The sequence below is a fragment of the Kogia breviceps genome, chromosome 4 (assembly GCF_026419965.1).
Source record: "Kogia breviceps isolate mKogBre1 chromosome 4, mKogBre1 haplotype 1, whole genome shotgun sequence".
Lineage (NCBI taxonomy): Eukaryota > Metazoa > Chordata > Mammalia > Artiodactyla > Physeteridae > Kogia > Kogia breviceps.
The window spans coordinates 182,029,855-182,049,808 of NC_081313.1; the positions used below are offsets into that span (position 1 = coordinate 182,029,855).

The 19,954-nt window shown below is 68.4% G+C and overlaps 2 protein-coding genes across 10 annotated transcripts in view; one reads left to right on the forward strand and one right to left on the reverse strand.

Moving 5' to 3' along the window:
• On the forward strand, positions 1-10,894 carry CBARP (CACN subunit beta associated regulatory protein). 5 transcript variants are annotated; one of them, XM_067033237.1, is made up of 10 exons: positions 1-2,118; positions 3,871-3,984; positions 4,071-4,210; positions 4,496-4,560; positions 4,899-5,043; positions 5,302-5,397; positions 5,657-5,753; positions 6,162-6,372; positions 7,647-7,839; positions 8,853-10,894. In XM_067033237.1, exons 2-10 carry the CDS (start codon positions 3,892-3,894, stop codon positions 9,901-9,903), a joined length of 2,091 nt encoding a protein of 696 aa, XP_066889338.1. In that variant the 5' UTR covers positions 1-2,118; positions 3,871-3,891; the 3' UTR covers positions 9,904-10,894. The 5 variants fall into 5 exon arrangements, with proteins under 5 accessions (XP_066889338.1, XP_066889337.1, XP_066889339.1 ...); XM_067033236.1 differs by lacking the exon at positions 4,071-4,210 and adding an exon at positions 4,655-4,728 and having other exon boundaries at positions 134-2,118; positions 5,226-5,397; positions 5,616-5,753; XM_067033235.1 differs by having other exon boundaries at positions 139-2,118; positions 3,598-3,984; positions 5,226-5,397; positions 5,616-5,753.
• STK11 (serine/threonine kinase 11) overlaps positions 10,743-19,954 on the reverse strand; it is an 18,324-nt gene continuing 9,112 nt past the window's right edge. Inside the window, exons 3-10 of one of the 5 annotated variants that reach the window (XM_059060347.2) lie at positions 19,293-19,382; positions 18,444-18,576; positions 18,204-18,340; positions 17,336-17,463; positions 15,150-15,207; positions 14,734-14,927; positions 12,585-12,807; positions 10,743-11,781 (exon numbers count right to left, since the gene is read on the reverse strand). In XM_059060347.2, the coding sequence (XP_058916330.1) occupies positions 11,559-11,781; positions 12,585-12,807; positions 14,734-14,927; positions 15,150-15,207; positions 17,336-17,463; positions 18,204-18,340; positions 18,444-18,576; positions 19,293-19,382 (1,186 nt within the window). In that variant the 3' untranslated portion in view covers positions 10,743-11,558. Of the gene's footprint in view, positions 11,782-12,584; positions 12,813-14,422; positions 14,625-14,733; positions 14,928-15,149; positions 15,208-17,335; positions 17,464-18,203; positions 18,341-18,443; positions 18,577-19,292; positions 19,383-19,954 lie in introns of those variants that run through there. The other 4 variants (XM_059060346.2, XR_010840495.1, XM_059060345.2 and 1 more) reach the window with 4 other exon arrangements.

A 19,954-nucleotide genomic window follows, 5' to 3' on the forward strand; every position in this document is an offset into this window, starting at 1 on the left:
CCCCGCGCGCCGGCAGGTCGGCACCCCGGGTTGGGCCCCAGCCCCCACCTTGGGCTCCGGGAAAATGTGGAGTCCGGCTACACCGGGCTGGGGTCCACATCCGGAAGGGCCTTGGGTGAGGAGCGAACGGGTGCAGGGCGCGGTGGGGTGGGGGGGTGTCACACCTGGTCTCGTGGCTGGGCAGGTGCTGTGGCCAAAAGAGGTTTCCACACCAGGGAGGCCCGGGGCCTGGCGCCCAGGCCCCTGCCCCCTCTCTAGGCCAGCGCTGTGAGGGGTACTCGTGGAATCAGTCCTTATGCGCTGGGCATCCTGGCCCTAGTCAGGTGTGTGCAGAGGGAAGCTCTGCTCCCATTTCTTAGGGGTGCGTCCTGTGCATGGCTTGCTCGTCCCGGAACCCTGGATCCTACTGGAATGGAGGCCTATTCTCATATGCTTCTCAGACCCATCTATTGGACTTGTTTCTAATCCCCACTCCAAGGAGCCAAAGGGTCGGGGCATCACCTGTTACTCAGGTCCCCAACCCGAGTTTATCCTGGAATTCTCTGGTGTACCCATCGACAAGCCACCCAGCTCGGGCCCCTGCAACTACCTTTACTGGCTTGGATGGCCCCTGCAGCTACCTTTACTGGCTTGGATGGCCCCAGGCTCCTCCCCTAGCTTCACCACGGCACCTTTTCCACGAACAGCCAGAGGGACCACGTCATTCCCCTGCTGGGAACACAAGCTGCCTCCCCCTGGTCCTCCAACACATTCACCTTCAGCCCACACACTTGGGGACCTCAGGGACTTTGCCCATGCAGTTCCCACACGCCTGGAGCCAGCCTTCCCGGGTAATTGTCCACTTGACTGCCCCTTGCCCTCCTTGGGCAGTGTCACCCTTTCATCCACTGGACACACACCTTCCCTCCAGGGTGCCGCCCCTGTGCTATGCTCTGCTCGCGGACCCAGCTGTAAATGAACTGCTTTTGGAGGTCACCGCAGTGGGGGCAGGGGTGAGGAGGGACACAACGCAGAGGAACAAGTAATAGGCAACGACGTGCAGGGCCTCGGAGAAAAGCAAAGCACAGCAGAGGTCCGGAATGTGGGGTGGGAGTTGCTTTGTTAGCAAAGGGAGTCAAGAGGAGATGAAGACTTTGTCATTGGGAAAGAGGTGAAGGAAGCTCCGGAGGGGACAAGCTGTCCAGGCCTGGCACCTGCACGTGTAAAGGCCCTGGGGTTGGACTGGGCCTTCCTCTTTCACTGGAGGAGAAAGGGGTGCCATTGTGCTGTGCTGAACACAAGGCCAGGCAGGCTGAGATGGGACCCCCTGACCAGGCTGGGGGCAGATTGGTGGCCTGAGCATCTAGAAAGATGAGGCACAACTGTCTGAGAAAGAGTAGGTTTGGGGTTGACCAGGCATGGGGTTTCTGCAGGGGTAGTCCTGTTGTCACCCCACCCCAGGCAAGCCGTGGTGGCATTCAGAATGCGTTGTGTTCCATTCATTATCTTTGCTGCTCATCCTAACAAGACAACCCTGACAGTGCTGCCCACGTAGGGGAAGGAAAGTGGGACATGTGCCCCGGAGCCCCTAGGCTGTGCACCCCGGAGACTCCCAAACCAGGGAAGCGATGGACAGGGAGTCTGGGCACCCCCGGACTCCAGGCTGCGGGGAGTCGTGTGCCCTGGGACCAACACCCCTTCGGTCCCCCGTGCCCGGGGATCCAGGGAAGGTCGGGGAATCGTGCCGCAGGGGCCGGGGGCGGAGATTCAGCTGCCTCGGGAGAGGGCGGCTCCGCGTGGGGAGGGGGCGCCCAGGAGCACAGGCTCCGCCCCCCACCCCCGCCGGAAGGGACGGGGAGGCGGTGGCCGGCGCGGAGCAAGCGAGAAGCGGCGGCGAGCGCTGTGGGGGCGGCCGGCCGGGGACCCGGTAGCACCGGGCTACACCGAGCGGGTCGGAGCGGGCTGGCCGCCAGCGCGGTCACGTGTATGACCCCTCCTCTCGCGCCTGCCTCCCCCGCGCGCCGAGCTCTCCATTCATAAATTCTCCGCCTGCTCCGCGGCTACCGGGCGCCGGAGCCCGCCGGGAGCGCCGTGCAGCAGCCCGCCCGCCGCCCATGGGCCGCGCGCCCCGGCGCTGAGGTAGGCGCGCGGGCCTGGGGCTGCACCGGGGCGGGCGGGGGACAGGCCGAGGCCGCACGGCCCGCCCTGGCTAGAGACCACCAGCCCTCTCACGCGAGGCGGCGAGGCCGGAGGCAGGGAGCGGAGGGGCCAGGGCCGGCGTGGGGGCCAATCTGCCGGGCTCTGCACCCCTCTTCGGCGGCCCGGAGAGGGACCCTTGCCCACGCCCTCCCTCAGCCTCAGTTTCCCCCTGAGAGATTCGGCGAGGGCCGTGGCGTTTCCGCTCCTGGGCTTAGCCCGGGGTTGAGATGTGCCTGAGGTCGGCTCTCTGCATCTCATTGCTCGCCATCCCGGTCCCCGGGGCCGGTTGGGGACGCGGGGATGGGCGCGGTGGCGAGCCCGATCGGGAGCCGAGGCCCGGCGGGACTTTAGGGTGGCCCGTGGGCAACCTCCGCCCTGGTCTCCCGTCCCCACCTGCTCCCTAGGCGTCCACCTCCCTTCCCCTTCGGCCTCCTGCCGTCTTTCCTGGTCTCCTGTCATCGTCCCTGTGCCTCTGCCCCCTCCCCCTCTAACCTGAACTCATTTCCCGACCTACATAGAGGCGCCCCCTCCCCCGAGAATGCAGGGGAGCCGCGGCCAGCCTCTGACCCGAAGTGCCGAGGACACCTGGCTTTTCCAGGACCCCCTCCTGCTATGGGCCTCAGTTTGCCCCGCTGTTGAGTAGGGTGAAAGTCCCAAAGGGTTGGGGGCGCTGGAACCTGTGCACAGGCTTTCCCTTTCCTGTGGGGAAGGGCCGCGCGCCGTGCCCACTCAGGGCTGCTGGTCGTCCCGGCCCCGGACTCGGTTTCCTGAGATTCCAGAGTGCGGCCACCGGTCCTTCCCGCCGGGAAGAGCCGCGTGTTGGAGAGGGCGGTCAGGTGCAAGGTCCAGGCAGTCCCTCTCCCGACAGCTGAGACCCTTTCTGCCTCAGTGCCCCCGGCGCCAGGCAGACGTGGAGCCCGGCCGGCTCGGGCGGGGACGGGTGCGGCGGGGGCGCGCGGCCGAACGGGCACCGGCGGGCGGCGGCGGCAGCAGCCATCTTGCCGCCCGGGGCTGGCTCCAGCCGCCCCTGCAGGAGGCCTCCCTCCCCCGCGCCCCCTCCCCTCCCCAGTGCTCCCTGGCAACCCGCCCCCCCGCCAGCTCGGCCTGCTCGCTCAGTCGCCATGGGAACCAGATTCTTGAGGGCTGGGAACAGATGAGTCTCCTTTGGCCTTTTCACTCCCACCGGCACTGGGCGGAGGGGGAACCTGTACCTCCAGGAGTCGTAACCTGGAGTCCCGGCGCTCAGCCCTTCCGCCCCCTCCCCGGGCTGGCTAGCCCTAGGGATGGCCCGAGTCCCCGCTATTCTGGAACCAGTCTCCTGGGGCCGAGGCGGCCCCTCCCGCTCCCTGATGGTGCAGGCAGGGCCCTTGGGGTCTGGCGGGAGTGAGTTGACAGCCTCAGTTTGCCTATTCCTCACAGAGGTGCTTCTCCTTTCCTGGGCAGGGCTCCTGCCCCATGCCACCTTGCCGGGCCGGCCCCGCCCCACCGGCTGGGGAAACTGTTGATACGCACGCGCCTCCCCCTTTTCAAAGATGGGGACATGAGTGTCTGATCTGACCCGGGTGGGGGCTGCCTCGGGGCTCCCCCCCACCTCTTCGTGAGTCACCGACCTGTGTGGTCCCCTGCTCGAGCTCCCGGGAAAGCGGGAGGAGGGACAGAGGAGCTGGAGCTGAGCAGGCCCTGCCCCCCCAGGCCCCTCCTCCTAGCCTCAGAATGCAGCCCACGGCCACCATGGCCACGGCCGCCACCACCTCCGCCACGGTCGCCCTGACCACGACGTGGGACAACGCCACGGGCCGGCCCACCGTGAGTGAGGGGGGGTGGGGAGGACGGGGGGCGGGGCCTCCAGAGTCCATGCCCACCGGCCCTGACCCTTGACGCTGGCCCCGCAGGGGGAGCCCGACCCCGTCCTGGACAACTACGTGCTGCCGGTGGTTGTGATGGCGCTCTTTGTCGGGGGCACCCTCGTGGTGCTCTCGGGCGCGCTGCTGCTCTGCAGGCGCTGCTGGGAAGTCAACAGGCGCGGCCACAGGTGCGCGGCCCCCAGCCCCACGCCCCGCCCCGCCCTGCCCCGCCCCGCAGGGGAGCTGGGACAGGTCAGCCTGAGAGCCCGCGCCACAGGGGCGCTGGGCCTGCTTCTGAGTGACGGTGCCCACGTGTCTGCGCAGGAGCCTGGGAGAATGGGGTGGGTCCGAGGGAGTGGGAGTGGGTCCCGTGAGCTCAGGATGCCCCGGTGGCCATGAGCCCTGCGGGGGACCCCATGGGCAGCGCCCTGGGTCCTCTGGCCCACTTTGCTCTTTTTGCTGCCCCTTCCCAGAGCCACGGAGGAAGCAGAGAAGGCCACGACCAGCTACCTGGACAACGGCGCCCGCCCTGCGCAAGGTGAGGCGCCCTGCCAGGCCCGTCGCCGCCCGTCTGCCCCCCTCCCCCCACCCCGGCCGCCTGACCATCTGTGTCTGTCTGTCTCCCCCACCAGACTGGGCGCAGCTCGAGTCCGACTCATCTCTGTTTCCTTAAGCCCACGCGTAGGTGCTCACAGGCGCGTGCTGCGTGAGTGAGTGTGTGAGCGGATGAGCGAGTGCCCCCCACCGCCCCACCCCACCCCCGGTGGTCAGTCGGGCCCTCGGCGCTCCCTTCCCGACCCGGCACCCCAGCCCAGCCGCCCGCTGGCGCCCGGCGCGGCCCACCTGGGGCCCACCCTCTCTTGGCTCTCCTCGCAGACCCCGAGTTCAGGGGGGAGGAGCCCGAGGGCCAGGACGCCGAGACCGAGCGCTTCCTGTCCACCAGCTCCACCGGCCGCCGGGTGTCCTTCAACGAGGCGGCCCTGTTTGAGCAGAGCCGGAAGGCGCAGGACAAGGGCCGCCGGTAAGGAGGGCCCAGTGCCAGGGCCCACCGGGGAGGTCCCCTTGCTGCCCCGCGCTGGGCTTGCGGGGTGGGGCTGGCCCCCACTCCAGGGGGGCAGGGTGGCGGTGGGGCAGGGAGGACGCTGGGGCATGGGCAGAGGAACCCAGCTCGCCCAAGGTGACAGGCAGGCGCGCTGGGCACAGGTACACCCTGACCGAGGGGGACTTCCACCACCTGAAGAACGCCCGCCTCACCCACCTGCACCTGCCGCCCCTCAAGATCATCACCATCCACGAGTGTGACTCAGGCGAGGCCAGTGCAACCGCCACACCCCACCCCACGGCAGCCCCCAAGGCCAGCCTCGCCATATTCCAGGTGAGTTGGGGCTGGCAGCTGGCCCGGAGCTCAGGGGTGGCCCACCCTCCCCCAGCAGGCACCACTTTTCCCACCCTCTGGCTGCGCCCTTCACCTCCAGGTGGGGAGTGGGGCCTGGCCGGGTCCAGCGGGTGGCGGGTCCAGCACGCACCCCTCCCCCACCCATGCTCTTTGACCTGTCACTGCTTCCTCCCCCCCACCCCGGCTCTGTCCCACAGCCCCCGGGGAAGGCCCTCACCGGCCGCTCTGTGGGCCCCAGCTCCGCCCTGCCAGGTGACCCCTACAACTCGGCTGTGGGCCCTGCCGACTTCGAGATCAGCCCCTCGGCTTCCAGTGACTCTGGGGAAGGCACCTCGGTGAGGCCCCCGCACATGCATCCCCTGTCCCACTCCAGGACGGGGCAGCCTGTGGCCCCCTGCCTGGTCCCCGAGCTTGGGAGGAAGAGGGGCAAGTGGCACCCAGGGCATATGCACGGCTGGCTCACACAGGGCAGTCCAACAGCTGCAGAGGGTGTGGTTGGGGACCCAGCCCAGCCCGGGGGATGGGACCTCCTCTGTCCAGGGCTGGGGGAACAGAGGTGGCCAGTGCCTGGCCGAGCCCTGGGGAGCCTCTCAGGCAGGGTCTTGGGGGGAGGAGGCTCCAGCCCACCCCCAGCCCTGTTCTTCCTCTGCCTTCTGTGTGAGTGCCGGGTGGCCCGGGCTGGGCTGGTACTAGGGCAGCAGGGAGGGGCTGGGGGGTCTGAGAGCATCCGTCTTCCCTCACAGTTGGACGCGGGGGCCAGGAGTGCCAAGTCTGGTGGGCCGGGGGCCGCAGCAGGGCCTGGGGAGGCGAGCCCAGCCTCTGGGGCAGGCCCCGTACTGCAGTTCTTCACCCGCCTGAGGCGCCACGCCAGCCTGGATGGGGCCAGCCCCTACTTCAAGGTCAAGAAATGGAAGCTGGAGCCCAGCCAGCGGGCGTCCAGTCTGGACACGAGAGGTGAGCTGTGGTCCCTGGTGGGGAGCGAGGCCCAGGGGCGGCCCCAGGAGAATGTGGAGCCGGTGGCTCTGCACCCTGGGAGGGGTCCCCAGTGCCCACCCCATGCTGGCCGGCATTGCCCGCTTACCAGCGGGCATCTCGCCCAAGGTCAGAGCTGGTCAGGAGGAAGAGCCAGGGCTACATGCTGAGCCCCGGTAAAACCAGGGGTTGTCAGGCTAGAGCGGGCGTCAGTGAGCGTCACGTACGAGGCACTGAATGGTGTGTTTCTGGCTCTGCGGTGTGTCTGCTGCGGTAGCGTGAAAGCAGCCCTAGACTGTGTGTAAAAGAGTACGGCTTTGGCCGATGAAACTTTGTTTACAACTACAGGTGGTGGGCCTTCGATCCTGCAGAGCCCTGGTCACGGGGCCCTGCATACAGGGCTTCCAAAGCTCAACCCAAGAACCATACACGTGTCTTGGGAGGGAGGTGGCACCAACAGCTACAACCATCCCTGCTCACGGGAGCTCAGTGGGGCCAGGCCGCTGGGGTGCCTGCTGCCCTGTGGCGGAGGTGGCGGGTCCCACCGCCAGGAAAGGCGGGGCGAGGGCAGGAGCAGTGTTGGAGGCCAGGGAAGGTGCGCGGCCAGTGACAGTCCCCTTGTTGGGGCCTGGCTCCAGCTGCTGTGGGGTGAGGGGAGGGGTGAGTTCTGGCTGAAGCACTCCAGGCCGGGGAGGGGAGAGGAGGAGAGGGCAGGGCAGGGCAGGGCAGGGCTCGTCTCACTGCCCCATTGGGAACCCAGACAGAGCCTGTGATTCGGGAGGTGATGATAGGCAAATGCAGGCACAGAAGCGCCCAGAACCTGTTTGCTGGGTGGCTGTCATCCCCACCCCTGAGGCTTTCCCACTGAGGCCTCCCTTGTGGGAGGGTCCTGGCCCTGGGCTGGCAGGGCTGGAGCTGGCAGCAGAGGGCCTCACTCTCCCCTACCTTCGGCCTTCTTCGGCACTCTGGCCGGGCCGTGTCCGTTACTTGGTGTCCAGGACGAGGCTGTGTTCTGGCCACACCTGCCTGCCAGAGCCACTCGGGCCAGTGCTGCTGCCTCGGCACCTCCAGTCCCGCCCACCCTGGCTGCCGGGCTTTCGGTCCTGGCCTTTCTGCCCTGGGCACCTTGGTTTCCCCACCTGCACGGCCGGGTACATGCTCACCTGGTCCAGGCTGGCTTTGTTAGCTCAGGGATCAGGGGGCGGGGCCCGGGGTGGGAGGGGCCCAGGCAGGCTGCTGTACCTTCCTCTGCACAGGATCCCCCAAGCGACACCACTTCCAGCGGCAGCGGGCAGCCAGCGAGAGCATGGAGCAGGAGGAGGGGGACGCCCCCCACGTGGACTTCATCCAGTACATCGCCAGCGCTGGCGACACTGTGGCCTTCCCGAGCCCCTGCCCCCTTCTGGCCAGCCCCACCAGCCCCGCCAGCCCGCCCCCCACTCTCGGCAGGTATTTTTCAGTAGATAGAGGTGCTAGGGGTGGGCCCCGTCCCCCCCCCCGTCCCCCCTCCCCGTCCCCCATAGGTGGCCCAGGGAGCGCTCTCCCTCCCCTTCAGGCAGGCGGTTGTGTCCCTCTGGCTCCACCGTCCTTCCCGGAGGCTACCTCGCTGGGGCCACCTCTGCAGTACGCACCGGAGGAGGGAAGCAGGGGGAGACTGGGTAAGGGTGGAGGGGCGGGTGGGGCCTCCAAGACAGAATGCCTGCTCAAGCAGGGCCGCTGTGGGTATGTGCCCGTGTGGGTATCGCTGCTTCCTGGTGGAGCCTGAACGGCTCCGCTGTGGCCCCAGGGTCCCTCTCGCCTGTCCATGCTCCTGAGGGCTGGATGGCCACTACTCAGAAACTGTTGTGGCCACTTGTGCCGGCGGTACTGCCTCCCGCAGCCCAAGGACAACTGTGCCGAAGCCCTGGGCCCACCTCAGGGGGATGGGGAACCGGATCCCGGGGGCAGGGCTCCCGGCCCTTGGGCATTTCCTGGTCTGGTTGGTTAACACTTCCTTTGTGTGTATCTTCCTCCCGGCTACTTGTCAGTCTGTGGTGGGGGGCTGAGGCGACACATCCAGAGCCACCCAGGCGCAGGGGCTGAGCTGGACCCTGCTTGGTCCGGTCCATCCCCAGCCACCCCTTGGTACACGAAGCTCTTAGTCGAAGGAGGCCGTCTCCCGAGAAGAGCCTTCACTCTTTCTGGGCGAGGGGCCAACCTCCTGCAGTGGCGGCAGATGCTCTGGTCACATTTTATAAGAGGCCCTGGTTGAACGGCAGGCGCCAGGACGGCTCCAGGTTTACCCGAAGAGCATCCAGTGCAGAGTGAAGGGGCAGCATACAAATACATCATCTTCCATGGGGCCTGGCCAACCCTAGAGGGTGCCCACTCGTGCCCACCCTCCCGGACCCAGAGGCAGGGTGGCCGGGGAGGGGGTGCGGGGGGCCTGGGCTGCCTCCTGACGGCTGCGGCCTGGTTTGCAGGCTAGACGCAGCCGAGGAGGTGGGCGCCGCGGGAGGAGCGAGCCCCGAGTTCCCCCCGGAGTGCGGCGTCAGCGCGGGGCCTGACCAGCAGCAAGACTCAGATGGCGAGCGAGACGCGGGGCCAGAGCAGGCCCCGACCATCTACCGCGACATCTGGAGCCTGCGCGCCTCGCTCGAGCTGCACGCGGCCACCGCCTCAGACCACAGCAGCAGTGGCAACGACCGCGACTCGGTGCGCAGCGGCGACAGCTCGGGCTCCGGGGGCGCCGCACCCGCCTTCCCGCCGCCCTCGCCACCGCCCACACCACGGACGGCGGACGGCGAGGCGGGCGGGCCGCGCAAGCTGCTGCAGATGGACAGCGGCTACGCCAGCATCGAGGGCCGCGGCGCGGGCGACGACGGGCCCCCCAGCGCGCCCGAGAAGCGCTCCTCCTTCACGAGCACGGGCCGCGAGGCCACCGTGGGCTGCAGCTTTGAGGGTCCCGCGCCCGAGGCACCCGCCCGGCATGGCAGCCCGCGCGCCTGGCCTCGCCGCGCCCCGCGCCGCGACTACAGCATCGACGAGAAGACAGACGCGCTGTTCCACGAGTTCCTGCGCCACGACCCGCACTTCGACGACGCCCCTCCCGCCGCAGCGCGCCACCGCGTGCGCGCGCACCCGCACCCCCACGCGCGCAAGCAGTGGCAGCAGCGCGGCCGGCAGCACAGCGACCCAGGCGCGCGTGCCGCACCCTCCGCCCCACCCACAGCCCAGCCCGGCGCCCCCCGCCCCGCGCGCGCGCCCCTGCGCCGCGGGGACAGCGTCGACTGCCCACCCGACGGCCGCGCGGGCGATGACCCGGCCGCGCCTCCCATCCCCGTCATCGAGGAGGAGCCCGGCGGCGGCTGCCCTGGCTCCGGCCTGTGCGCTGGGCCCCCGGACGCGCTGCTGGACAAGCTGGCGGCCAGCCTCGACGACAGGCTCTTCCCGCCGCGCCTGGCCCAGCCTGTCGCCGCGGCCCCTGCGCTGGCCGCGGCCGCGCCCACGTCCCCCGACCACAGCCCGGTCTAAGCCTGCGCCCCGCGCCCACCTCGTCAGCTTATTCGGCACCGGCGGGGCCTTGGCGCCGGACACACCTGGGGCGCGACGCCCTGGCGCGCCTGCGCTGGGACCGCGGGCCTCGAGCACGCGCGCAGTGTCCCAGGCACCCTGCGCCAGCCCAAAGTGCGCACGCACACAGTCCCTTCCAGGCACTTCATCGGGTCGACTAAAGGGAGTGTGGTGGATTCTCATCTTCGGGGTTCCGAGGACCACATTCAACTTCCCTTGTCCCCAGACAGCGGCCTCGGGCTAGTGACCCGGGCCGCCGTGCGCGCCGTACCGCGCCTCCGGCACGACGCAACGGGAAGCGCATGCGTAGGGCTTGCATCCTGGAGGAGCGATGCGAGCCAACTGCGCGAGACGCTTGCGCAGAGCGCCGCTCCCAACACCAATCGAGCCTAGAGACGCGTCCGGTTTGCACGCGTCCGGTTAGCACGCGCCGGAGTTCACGCTAAGGCGCACGCGCAGGGACCAAGGGGCGCCGAAGCTCCGCGAAGAGAGGGCGCGCGGGCCCGGGCTGTGAGGTTGGCTCGAGGCCGTGGCCTCCAAGCCCCCGAAGCCATTTACCTCACCGCGGCGAGTGCTCGCGGCAGTCCGCGCCCCCCTCCGAGCAATAACCGTACCCGCCGCCGCCGCCGCCGCCGCCGCCCCCAGCCCTGTACACGCCCCCCGGTCCCCTCCCTCCCGGTGTCTGCACCCCGAACCCGCCCTCCGCATGTTGAGCGGGCCGCACTTCCCGTAACCACACCGTACAAAGAGCCGCCAGGACTCACCAGTGTTTGAGACACAAAACCCAAACGGTCAAAGTATCAAGTTTCCCAAGCTTTATTTATTGCCAAAAGATGGGGCAGCCCTCGCCAGCGGCCGAGTCGCCCTGCCCCGCCCCTCGAAGCTTCGTGCTGTGTACCATCCAGTGATGGAGTTTGTGTTCTGTTTTCTGATTGATTATATTTACTGCATACTCTGGCTTGCTCTGGGTTTTCTCTGGGGACCCAGGAGTACAGAGGCCTGGGGGGGAAGGGGATCAGGCTCCCCTGGCCACTGCACTGTGGACCTGTGGCCCCTGGGCTGAGTAGAGGGGCATGTGGAGCTCTGGGGAGGCCGGGTCACCAGAGAGCACAGAGATCCAGCATGGCCAGAGGCAGACACGCGTGGGAGGCCCAAGTCTCCACCCGGCACTACCAGCAAGACCTGCAGACCCGGGCCAGCTCCTCCACTGTGGGGTCCACAAAGAGGCTCAGACTCAGACCGCCCCCCACCTGACAGCACGTCCTGCCACCCACAGTTCCCAAACATCCCTCACAATCACAGCTCAAATCCACCTGTTTTATTTTTTCTTAAAAAAGGAGAAGAAAAAAGAACCAACCAAATAAAACAAGGCAGACCGCCGGGCTCCCCTGGGCACTGGGCATGCATCTCAGTCGACAGGCCCGCTTGTCCTGCCCGGCCCGCTGCGGCTGTGGTTGGCGGGAACACATCACCAGGTGTGGGAGGCGCTAACGAGCGGCCAAGTAAAAAGGGATGGGGCGGGCGAGAACCAGTAGTCTCAACGTAAAGTGCATGGCGAGGGCGGGCGCGCGGCCGCACCCGGCCCTCTCCCTCCTCCCCCGGCCGGGGGAAGGGGCTCAGCACAGGACTGCAGTCAGCAGGAGGTCGTGTCCACCGGCCACCAGGGGAGGGCGGACCCCAGTCCCTGCTGTCCCCCAGCCACAGCCCTCCAGGACCCTCCGGCTTCCGGAGGGGCGGTCGGCACGAAGGGTGCAGCGGCGGCCTTCCTGGGCAGTGGGCGGCAGGCCAGCAGTCGGCGGGAAGACTGAGCAGGACCTGGCCGGGACTCCTGGAGACAGGCTGAGACCAGAACAGAAGGTGGGTTATTTTCGGGTCAACGCAAGGCCCTGCATCCCAGGAAGCAGGCCGGCCCTGGGGCTGCCCAGAGGGTGGGGAAACTGAAGCCTGGTCATGCCTCAGGAGGCCAGGGAGGGCTGCGCTGCCTCAAGGGGCCACCCCGGGAATCGCTGGCCACCTGGTGGGATAAAGCATGGCCCTTCTGCCAGGGAACCGGGCCTCCCTCCAGAGAGTTCCTACCCCACCTGGCTGGTTCTGATGCTGGCAAATTCTTTGTGGGGTGTTTCGGGGGCAGCTCCCTGAGAGAGGGAACATGGCTGGACAGGGGCTGTAGCCTCAGGTCTGTACCACACTGCTCACATCCTGAGCAGGCGACAGGGTCTCCAGTGCCTCTGGGGCCCCATCGCCCTTTGAGGACTGGGCAGTCAGGGCTGGGAGGAGGAAGCAGGGAGGGGAGATGACGGCCTCAGTCAGAGCCCAGCCCCTCCTGGCCTGCTCGCCCTCCCATCCACCCCCACCCCCGCCTCATCTGACACCAGCATCGCCTTGTTGCAAAAGCACCCTGGGCGGGGTGGGGGTGAGCCCCGCAGGTCTGCAAGAGAGGCTGCCGGCTTAGGGGTCCTGCTCCTGCACACGCCGCCCTCCGACCCCAGGGCATGGCCAATGCCCTGATGAAAGTGACCTCCTACACCTCCAACCGAGACTCCAGGGGCGACAGGCACAGGCCGTGACGGTGACACCAGCCGAGCAGGGCAGTGCCCACGGCGTGCCCCCAACCCACTCCTCCGGTCCCCGCCGCGTCCCACCTGCAGGCGGCCACCCTCACTGCTGCTTGCAGGCTGACAGCCGGCGGATCTTGCTGCCGGCCGAGCAGGCCTTGCGGGCTGGGTTGGAGGCGGCGCTGGCCCTGCGCTCTGCCCTCGACCTGGTGCTCAGCTGGGCTGACTCGGTGCCGGTGCCGTTCACGCACACGGCTTTGGGGGGGCCCCGGCTCTGCGCGCTCCGCCCGGCCTCCTCCTCCTCCGGGACCTGTCCTAGGAGGGAGAAGGCAAACGTGTGCTGACTGGGGGTCCCCGACCAACACACCCCCAGCGCGCCGCCTGCCCGGACCCGGGGCACCTCCGCCACCTGTCCCACCCGGTCCTGCCAATGGGGGGGCTGGCCTTCGAGCTGGCCGGGGCGGGGCCCAGCCTGCGCTCACCTGCCTGTTCGGGTGCGAGTGGAACCCCGCAGTCGGGTGGGCGGGAACATGGTGGACACCAGGGGCCTGGGGCCCGAGCCTCGGCTCTCTCACCTGTGCGATGGCCAGACCTTGCTGGGCCCCGTGGGACTCGGAGGGCTGGGCTCGGGCCGGGTGTCCGGACTCGCCGGCTCTCCACGCCGGGCACCAACGGAGAGGCCGTCACAGGTGCCTGCCATGCCCCGACCGTGCGCACTGCCAGCCCTCGCCGGGGCCCGGGGCCGCCCGCCCCGCTCTGTGCCCGCTGAGGCGGCGGGGGCGGAGGGAAGGGCGGGGGAGCCCGTGCTGCCCGCAGCGCACCCCCCTCCCATGGATGTCAGCAGGAAACCGCCCTCAGCTGCCTCAAGCCCATCTCCTCCGCACACAGAGCCCCGTCTCCGCCAATGGCGTCCCGTGCCTGACTCGGTCTCCGGACCTGGCCGGGAGGCACCGGCCCGTGACCAGGAAGCGCCTCAGGTCAGAACCCAGAGCGTGGGGGTGGGGGCAGTGTCAGCTGCCTGCTCCGATGGGGGAGAGGGGCTGCAGGGGCGCCGAGCACTGAAACCGTGCAGATCACCTGGGGCCCAGCCTCCGGCACAGTGACCACGGTCCGAGGGCGGCCGGAGGACACGGGATCTGCCCCACATGCCCTCAAGGCAGTGGGGCCACTGGCCCCGACCAACCAACACCCGGCCCAAGGCCCAGCACCAGCCCTCAGGGTGGACGGCAGGACCAGGGACAGACCAGGGACCAGGGACCAGGGAAGCAGCTGAGAGCCTCTGACCACGACCACACAGCAGGACCAGAAGAGAAGGAGCCCCAACACGGCCCGCTGCCAGGCCACGCGCAGGTCAGCAAGAAGCGGCTGCTTGACCTCAGCACAGGACCGTCTGTCCCCAGGTCTCGTGTGGCGGACGTTCCCAGGCCAGGGATCTGGCTCGGGCCCAGAGAGCCGCTCTTGAACAAGCCGTCCCCAACCCAGACAAAGCAGCCCCAAGCCTCTGGAACAGGCCTAAAGAGACGGTGTGTGGTCAGTGCCTCTACAGTCGGCCGACCGGCAAGGCTCATGCCCAGGCACCTGTCCCAGGCCCCAGTGCCTCTGAGAGGCAGGACACCTTGCTTCTATCCTGTGGAGGGGACGGAGGCTCCAGGAGGCCTGACTCAGGACTGGACCCTGGCCAGGGTCCCCAGGGCGGGGGCATCCCACCTGACCCCAGGACCCCACGGGGAACGGCTGCAGCCAACTGCACCAAAGGCCTGAACGTGCCCCCAGGAGAGTGGGACAGGCGGACCCACCCTGGGGCTGCTCCCTGGAGGCCCTGCTGGCCGCCCCGCACACGGGCTCTTTCTGCAGTAAACGCCTAAGCCCTGGCCGGCGAGCCGGAAGGAAGCAAGCGTGACCCGCACACGCTCAGCGGGGCAGACCTTTGTGCAGGAGCCTGTGGAACCAGCCCCGGGACAGCACAGCACCGCGGGGCGGCAGGTGGGGCAGCGCTACACTAGGGCCCGGGCTCTGCCCGGAGCTCCTCGGCGGCCCTGGCCTCAGCTTCCTCTCCAGAAAGGTCTGAGCACTGGCTCTCCTGCGGGCCTCTCTCTCTAAGCCCTGCCTCAGACGCCGCCTCGCCACCTGGGGAAGAAGGCCACTCGTCAGCAGGGCGGCCAGTGCGGGGAGGGCCACCGGACCCTCGGGCCGGGGGCGGGGCCTCCCCACTCCCCCCGCGACCCCGGGGACTCACCGGGCACCGTGAAGTCCTGAGTGTAGATGATGTCGTCCTCGACGTCGAAGAGCTCGTCGTCCGCGGCGTCGGCGCAGCCGTGCAGGTCCTCCAGGTAGGGCACCACCGTCATGCCGCGCCACCGGTCCTTGCAGTCCGCGCTCGGTGGGATGGGCACCAGCTCCTCGGCCGGCGGGTGCTTCTTCCGGAACCAGCTGTGGAAGCCGGCGGGTGAGAGCAGCCGGGGGCTTTCCTGGCTCCCCACGTGGGCCCACCCCCAATTCCCGCTGAGAACCACGCGGGGTGGGGGAGGGAGAAGGGGCCCAACGGGAGAGGCTGAGCCAGGAGGACCCACGCAGCCCTGACCTCCCCCTCCCCTGCCCCCACTCGCTCGCACCACATGGGCCCCCAAGTGGGGGACCCCTGCGGGGACTCACCTGTGCTGCCGGATCTGCTGTATGGAAAACCGCTTGGCCGGCTCGTATTCCAGCATCCCTGCCAGGGAGACCAGCGGTAGGTGCAGGGGCCGGCACGGGCAGAGGGCCCTCCCCTGCCTGGGAGAGGTGGGGACGCCCGTGGGTGCCCGTACAGAGGAGGGGGTGGCGTGAGTGAGCAGAGCTCCCTCCCCCGCCGGCCTGGCCTCTACAGCCGGGCGCCCAGCACAGGGGCAAAGATGCTAAGCCCGTGGCCGAACGGAGGCGGACGCAGCCGGGGCCGTCTCCCTGTCTCGACACGAGGGGCTGCCTGGCAGACGCTGCAAAGCGAGGTCACGAGGACCAAGACCAGAGAAGGCTGGGACGCAGGACGGACAGCCCACCCCAGTGACCCTGAACCTGTCCACACGCCCCAAGAAAACAAAGCACATGGCTCGCCCCTGCTGGTGCCCGCCCGGCTCTGGCCAGCAAAGCCTGTGACTGGCCACCCTAGCCAGGACACCGAAGCTGCCCGAGGTGGCGGCATTAGAACCGGAGGCCCCGAGGGCGACACACCGTACGTAGACACTGGTGTGAGGGCCTTTCGCCCGGCACCCGGACACTCAGAAGGGGCACGGCTGCCCTGCAGCCTGGGCTGGGCTGGCCCGAAGCAGCAAAGGGTGGCACCACCACCCCCAGGGCTGCAGGGGGCCCAGGGCCCGAGGTCTCCAGTGCCCACCCCCTTCCCCAAGGGAGGACCAGGTGCGATGCAGAGAGGGGGATGGGGGCGGCAGGGCTCTCTGCACAACCCCTCTTGGAGATGCCTTTGTTCTCAGGAAACGAGAGACCATTTCAGAAGCTGGGGCTCAGAGAGCTAGCTGAGTGTCAGAGGGTGTGGGAGAGGAGAAAAGGTCACGGTCGGTCACGGCCTCGCTGCAGGAGGGCAGGGCCAGGGCGGTGTTCCAGAGACTCACGGGGGAGGCAGCCGAACAGCCCTGTGGCCGGGAGGAGCCTCCAGGCAGAATACAGTGCAAAGGCCCCAAGGCAGGCCTGGGCGGAGGAAGCGAGGATGGAACAGCCTGCCTGGATCTGGGGACAGGGACCCGGGTACCCTCTGCCATCTCGTCGGCCCCTCTTGGGACTGTTTTGAGCGTTTATGAGAGTGAGGGTGGCAACAGATCATCATCTGTGTCACTGGAGCCAAGAAAGCTCTGTACAGAGGAAACTCCGACCCACCAGCCCCTGGCAAGGGAAGGAGAGTCCGAAACACCAGCTCACCGCCTGCAACAGCCCTCGGCCCTCAGCGGAGCTGGGGGAGGCCAGGGGTCACGCTCCAGGCCCCCCAAGCACGGGGCCCACGAGCTAAGGAGCGCTCAGGGGGGGAGGGCCGGGACTGAGCCAGCTGGGCCGCCGCCTCCCACGTTCCAATAAGACCCCAGACGGGCGGTGTGCCCAGCCCTCTGAGTGTCCTGGGGCAGCTGGCAATGCAGGCCTGGACTTGGGGGGGGGGGGCAGAGCACTGGGAACGCGGCTGCCCAGCTTCATTTCACCTTCACTAACAAACCAAAAGAACCAGCGAGACTCAGTCACCAGAAAGCTCAGGAGCCACACAGGACTGTGAAGATCCTCTTGGCTGTGCATCACACGAAGGCTGGGCACTGACCCAGCACCAGCCGAGGGTCAGGTCAGTTACGCAGAGCCCGGGGACTGTGGGCAGGGAACCTAGGACGGTGCCGGTCACGCAGGTCGATACCCTGCATGTGCTGCGTCATCAAAACTAACTTCCGAGGAGCCCCAGGATGCGGGTGTGGCTCCCGCCCATCCACACCTAGGCAGGGCCCTGCCGTGCAGACAGCGCCACCTGCTGTACAGTACGGGAACCGCAGCAGGAAGAGGCCCCCGCTGGAGACCCCCACTCAGCAGGCAGACTGGGTCCCCGCTACTTCACTGTAGGGATGGGGGATCAGAACAGGGTGGAACGAAGGCCCAGGGCAGGCAGTGGAGCCCAGAGAGCCAGCGGCCCCTCGCAGGCACCCCTGTGCCCACTGCTCTCCACACCCGACTAGGCTCTGCACCCCCCCGCCCCCCTCCCGTGTCGGGGAGCTGCACGGGGAAGGGCCAGCGGGCCACGGGGAACCCACGGGGGCCCCAGTACCTGCCGCCAGCCCACCCCCCCCCCAAGGCCCCACCTCCCGCCTCGAGGGCCTCACCTTGGAGCAGGTCTGCGAGTGGGGGGCCGCAATCCCCTGGGATGGTGTACTCCCCCTTCCCGATGTTCTCAAACAGCTTGTAGATGTTGTCCCCCTCGAACGGGTACAGGCCTGTCGTGATGTTGTAGCTGCATCCCCGGGAAGGACAGACCAGTCAGCAGGGCCTGCCTCATGCCCCAGCCTGGAGCCAGCCTGGTCCCGAGCCTTAACCACCCCCACCTGTGGGGACTTGGCCGTGGTGAGAATGTTCTGGAACACATGGTGGCGGCTCACTAGGAAGATACGGAAAGCCACCGGATGGTACGCTCTGACACGGTGGGTCAAGGGTGCACGAGTCAGCTCTTGGTAACACGAAACGGGACACCCACGCCGGCGGCCGCGCGCACGGGGGGCTGCGGCGTGAACTCGCCTCGGGCAGGAGAGGCCTCCAGAGAACACAGGCCCGCTCGGTGCCGCCTGAGCTCACAGAGGAACAGACGACCACGTGGCGGCGTCTGGGTGGGGGGTACGCGGCAGTGGTCCGAGCATCGCCGGCGGCTCGTGGTATGAGAATTCTCAGCCCCAGGGGTCAAGACAGAAACACCTGCCTGACAGCGACTGTGGCCCGTGTGGGAAGCAGCGCAGGTGGAGACCAGCACCAGCCCGAGGTGGGCGGGGCCGGGAGGACGGCGTCCCAGTGCCTGTCCCCCCACCCATGGGGGCTCCTGACCCCGGCTCCGTGGCCTCCGCAGACTCGGGGGCGGCAGCAGCTGGGGAACCTGCCAGGAGGGGCAGGTCATGGAAGCCTGGAGCCCAGACGGGGTACCTGGGGCCGGGGGGCTGAGGGAGGACCCCTGGGCTGGAGGGACCCAGGCCCAGGGACACTTACAGCGTGACCCCAGCTGACCAGATGTCCACCTTGAAGCCAGAGAAGGTGTCCAGGCCGTTGGCGATCTCGGGCGGCTGGAACGCAGGGGAACCCTGGCTTGTGCGGCACGTGTCGTCCTCGGCAAACGGGTGCAGGGCCTGTAGCAGCACCAGACAGCCCTCAGGGAGCGGCCCTCGGGGGGGCCGGGACCCCACCCCGCGTCCCCACCCTGGGTCCGGCTTGGGGGGTGCGGATATCTACCTCGGCCACGCCCAGGTCGGAGATCTTGAGCGTGCCACCCGTGGTGAGCAGCAGGTTGCCGGGCTTGATGTCCTTGTGCACGATGCCCTGGCTGTGCAGGTACTCCAGGCCGTCCACCAGCTGGCAGAAGTACCTGCAGGGCACAGCCTCTGTGACCCACCGCACCAAGAGGCGCGGCCCCACCTGTCGGGAACCTCAGCTGCCTGGAGCGGCCGCCTGCAGCGACCCAGCGGGATCAAGGATGGGAGGCCGAGGCTCAGGGGCCGTCGGTGCCGGGCGGCCCATCAGGGAACCAGAGGGCCAGTGGCCGGGCCGAGCCACTCCCGGGCCCTCGCTGCAGTAGCTCCCACCAGGGGCACCTGCCCCAGCTGCCCCCCCGCCAGCCTGGGCAGCCCAGGGGCTCTCACCCCAACCTCTGTGGCCTGGACACAGCCCTGCTGCCCCCCCACACCGTTCCCCCTGGGGCCAGGGACCCAGGCCCACCCACTGACCCCTCACGCCACAGGCCCGCTGGTCCTACAGCAACTGGGTGTTAGGGGTTGACTGCCCAGGAGAACTAGCCAGCCACAGCAGTACAGGCCGCTGTCTGGAGCTTCCCAAGCACAGGCGGCCCCAAAGCCTCGGAGGCGGCCACAGTGGGGCAGGGAGGTGCACAGAGAGGGGCTCGTGGGGCTGCCAGGGCGTCCCCAGCAGGTGGGCCGCGGGACTGCAAACTGAGCCCCAAAGCCCCGAGTTCTGAAACCCACTCGAGCCTTCACTTCACTGATGGTCAGAATTAAGTTGTTCGAACACTTGGGCGTGTGAGTGACCGGGCGGGGTCGGAGCGGGCAGCAGGGGCCGCGCGCTCACCCGTGGGCCTGGCACACGGGGAAGCGCTTCTCGGGCACGCTGTCCAGCATCTCCTGCATGCCGCACACGCAGTACTCCATCACCATATACGTGCAGCAGCGGCAGCGCTAAGGAAAGCACGCTCGGCCAAGACCCCGCCCCAGACGGGCCATCCCCAGGGAACAGACAGAGGCTAGGAGCTGCAGGCTGCACTAGTGCACTGAGCTGGAGACCCCAGAGGGATCACAGGTGCTGCAGGAAGCCCCCCCGGTCGTTCCACACCCCAAGGAGGAGCTCAAGCCCCAGCCCGGGCCCCCAAAGGGGCGAGGAAGAGGCGTGTGGGCCCTGTGGAGAGAAGGCCTGAGCGGGGGTGGGAGGCCAGGGAGAGACGAGGGCAGCACAGGGGCGAGGCTGCGGAGCAGGGATGGGGAGCCCAGGGCCAGGCTGAAGCCCCCCAGCCGCATCTGCACCGTGGAGGGGCAGCCCTGCGACCAGGACGGAGAGGACCCCCATCACCCTGCATCCAGCGAGTCAGTGACAGGCCCCACTGCGACACAGGCCCCTCAGCAGGCCCCCATACCCTGCTTCTCGGAGCTGCAGCCCAAGAGTAAAGGGCGAAGGCTGAGGACACTCCCGGTACACCGTTGCCGGTGGCACACTCCCCATCCCGTCCCCCATGCATC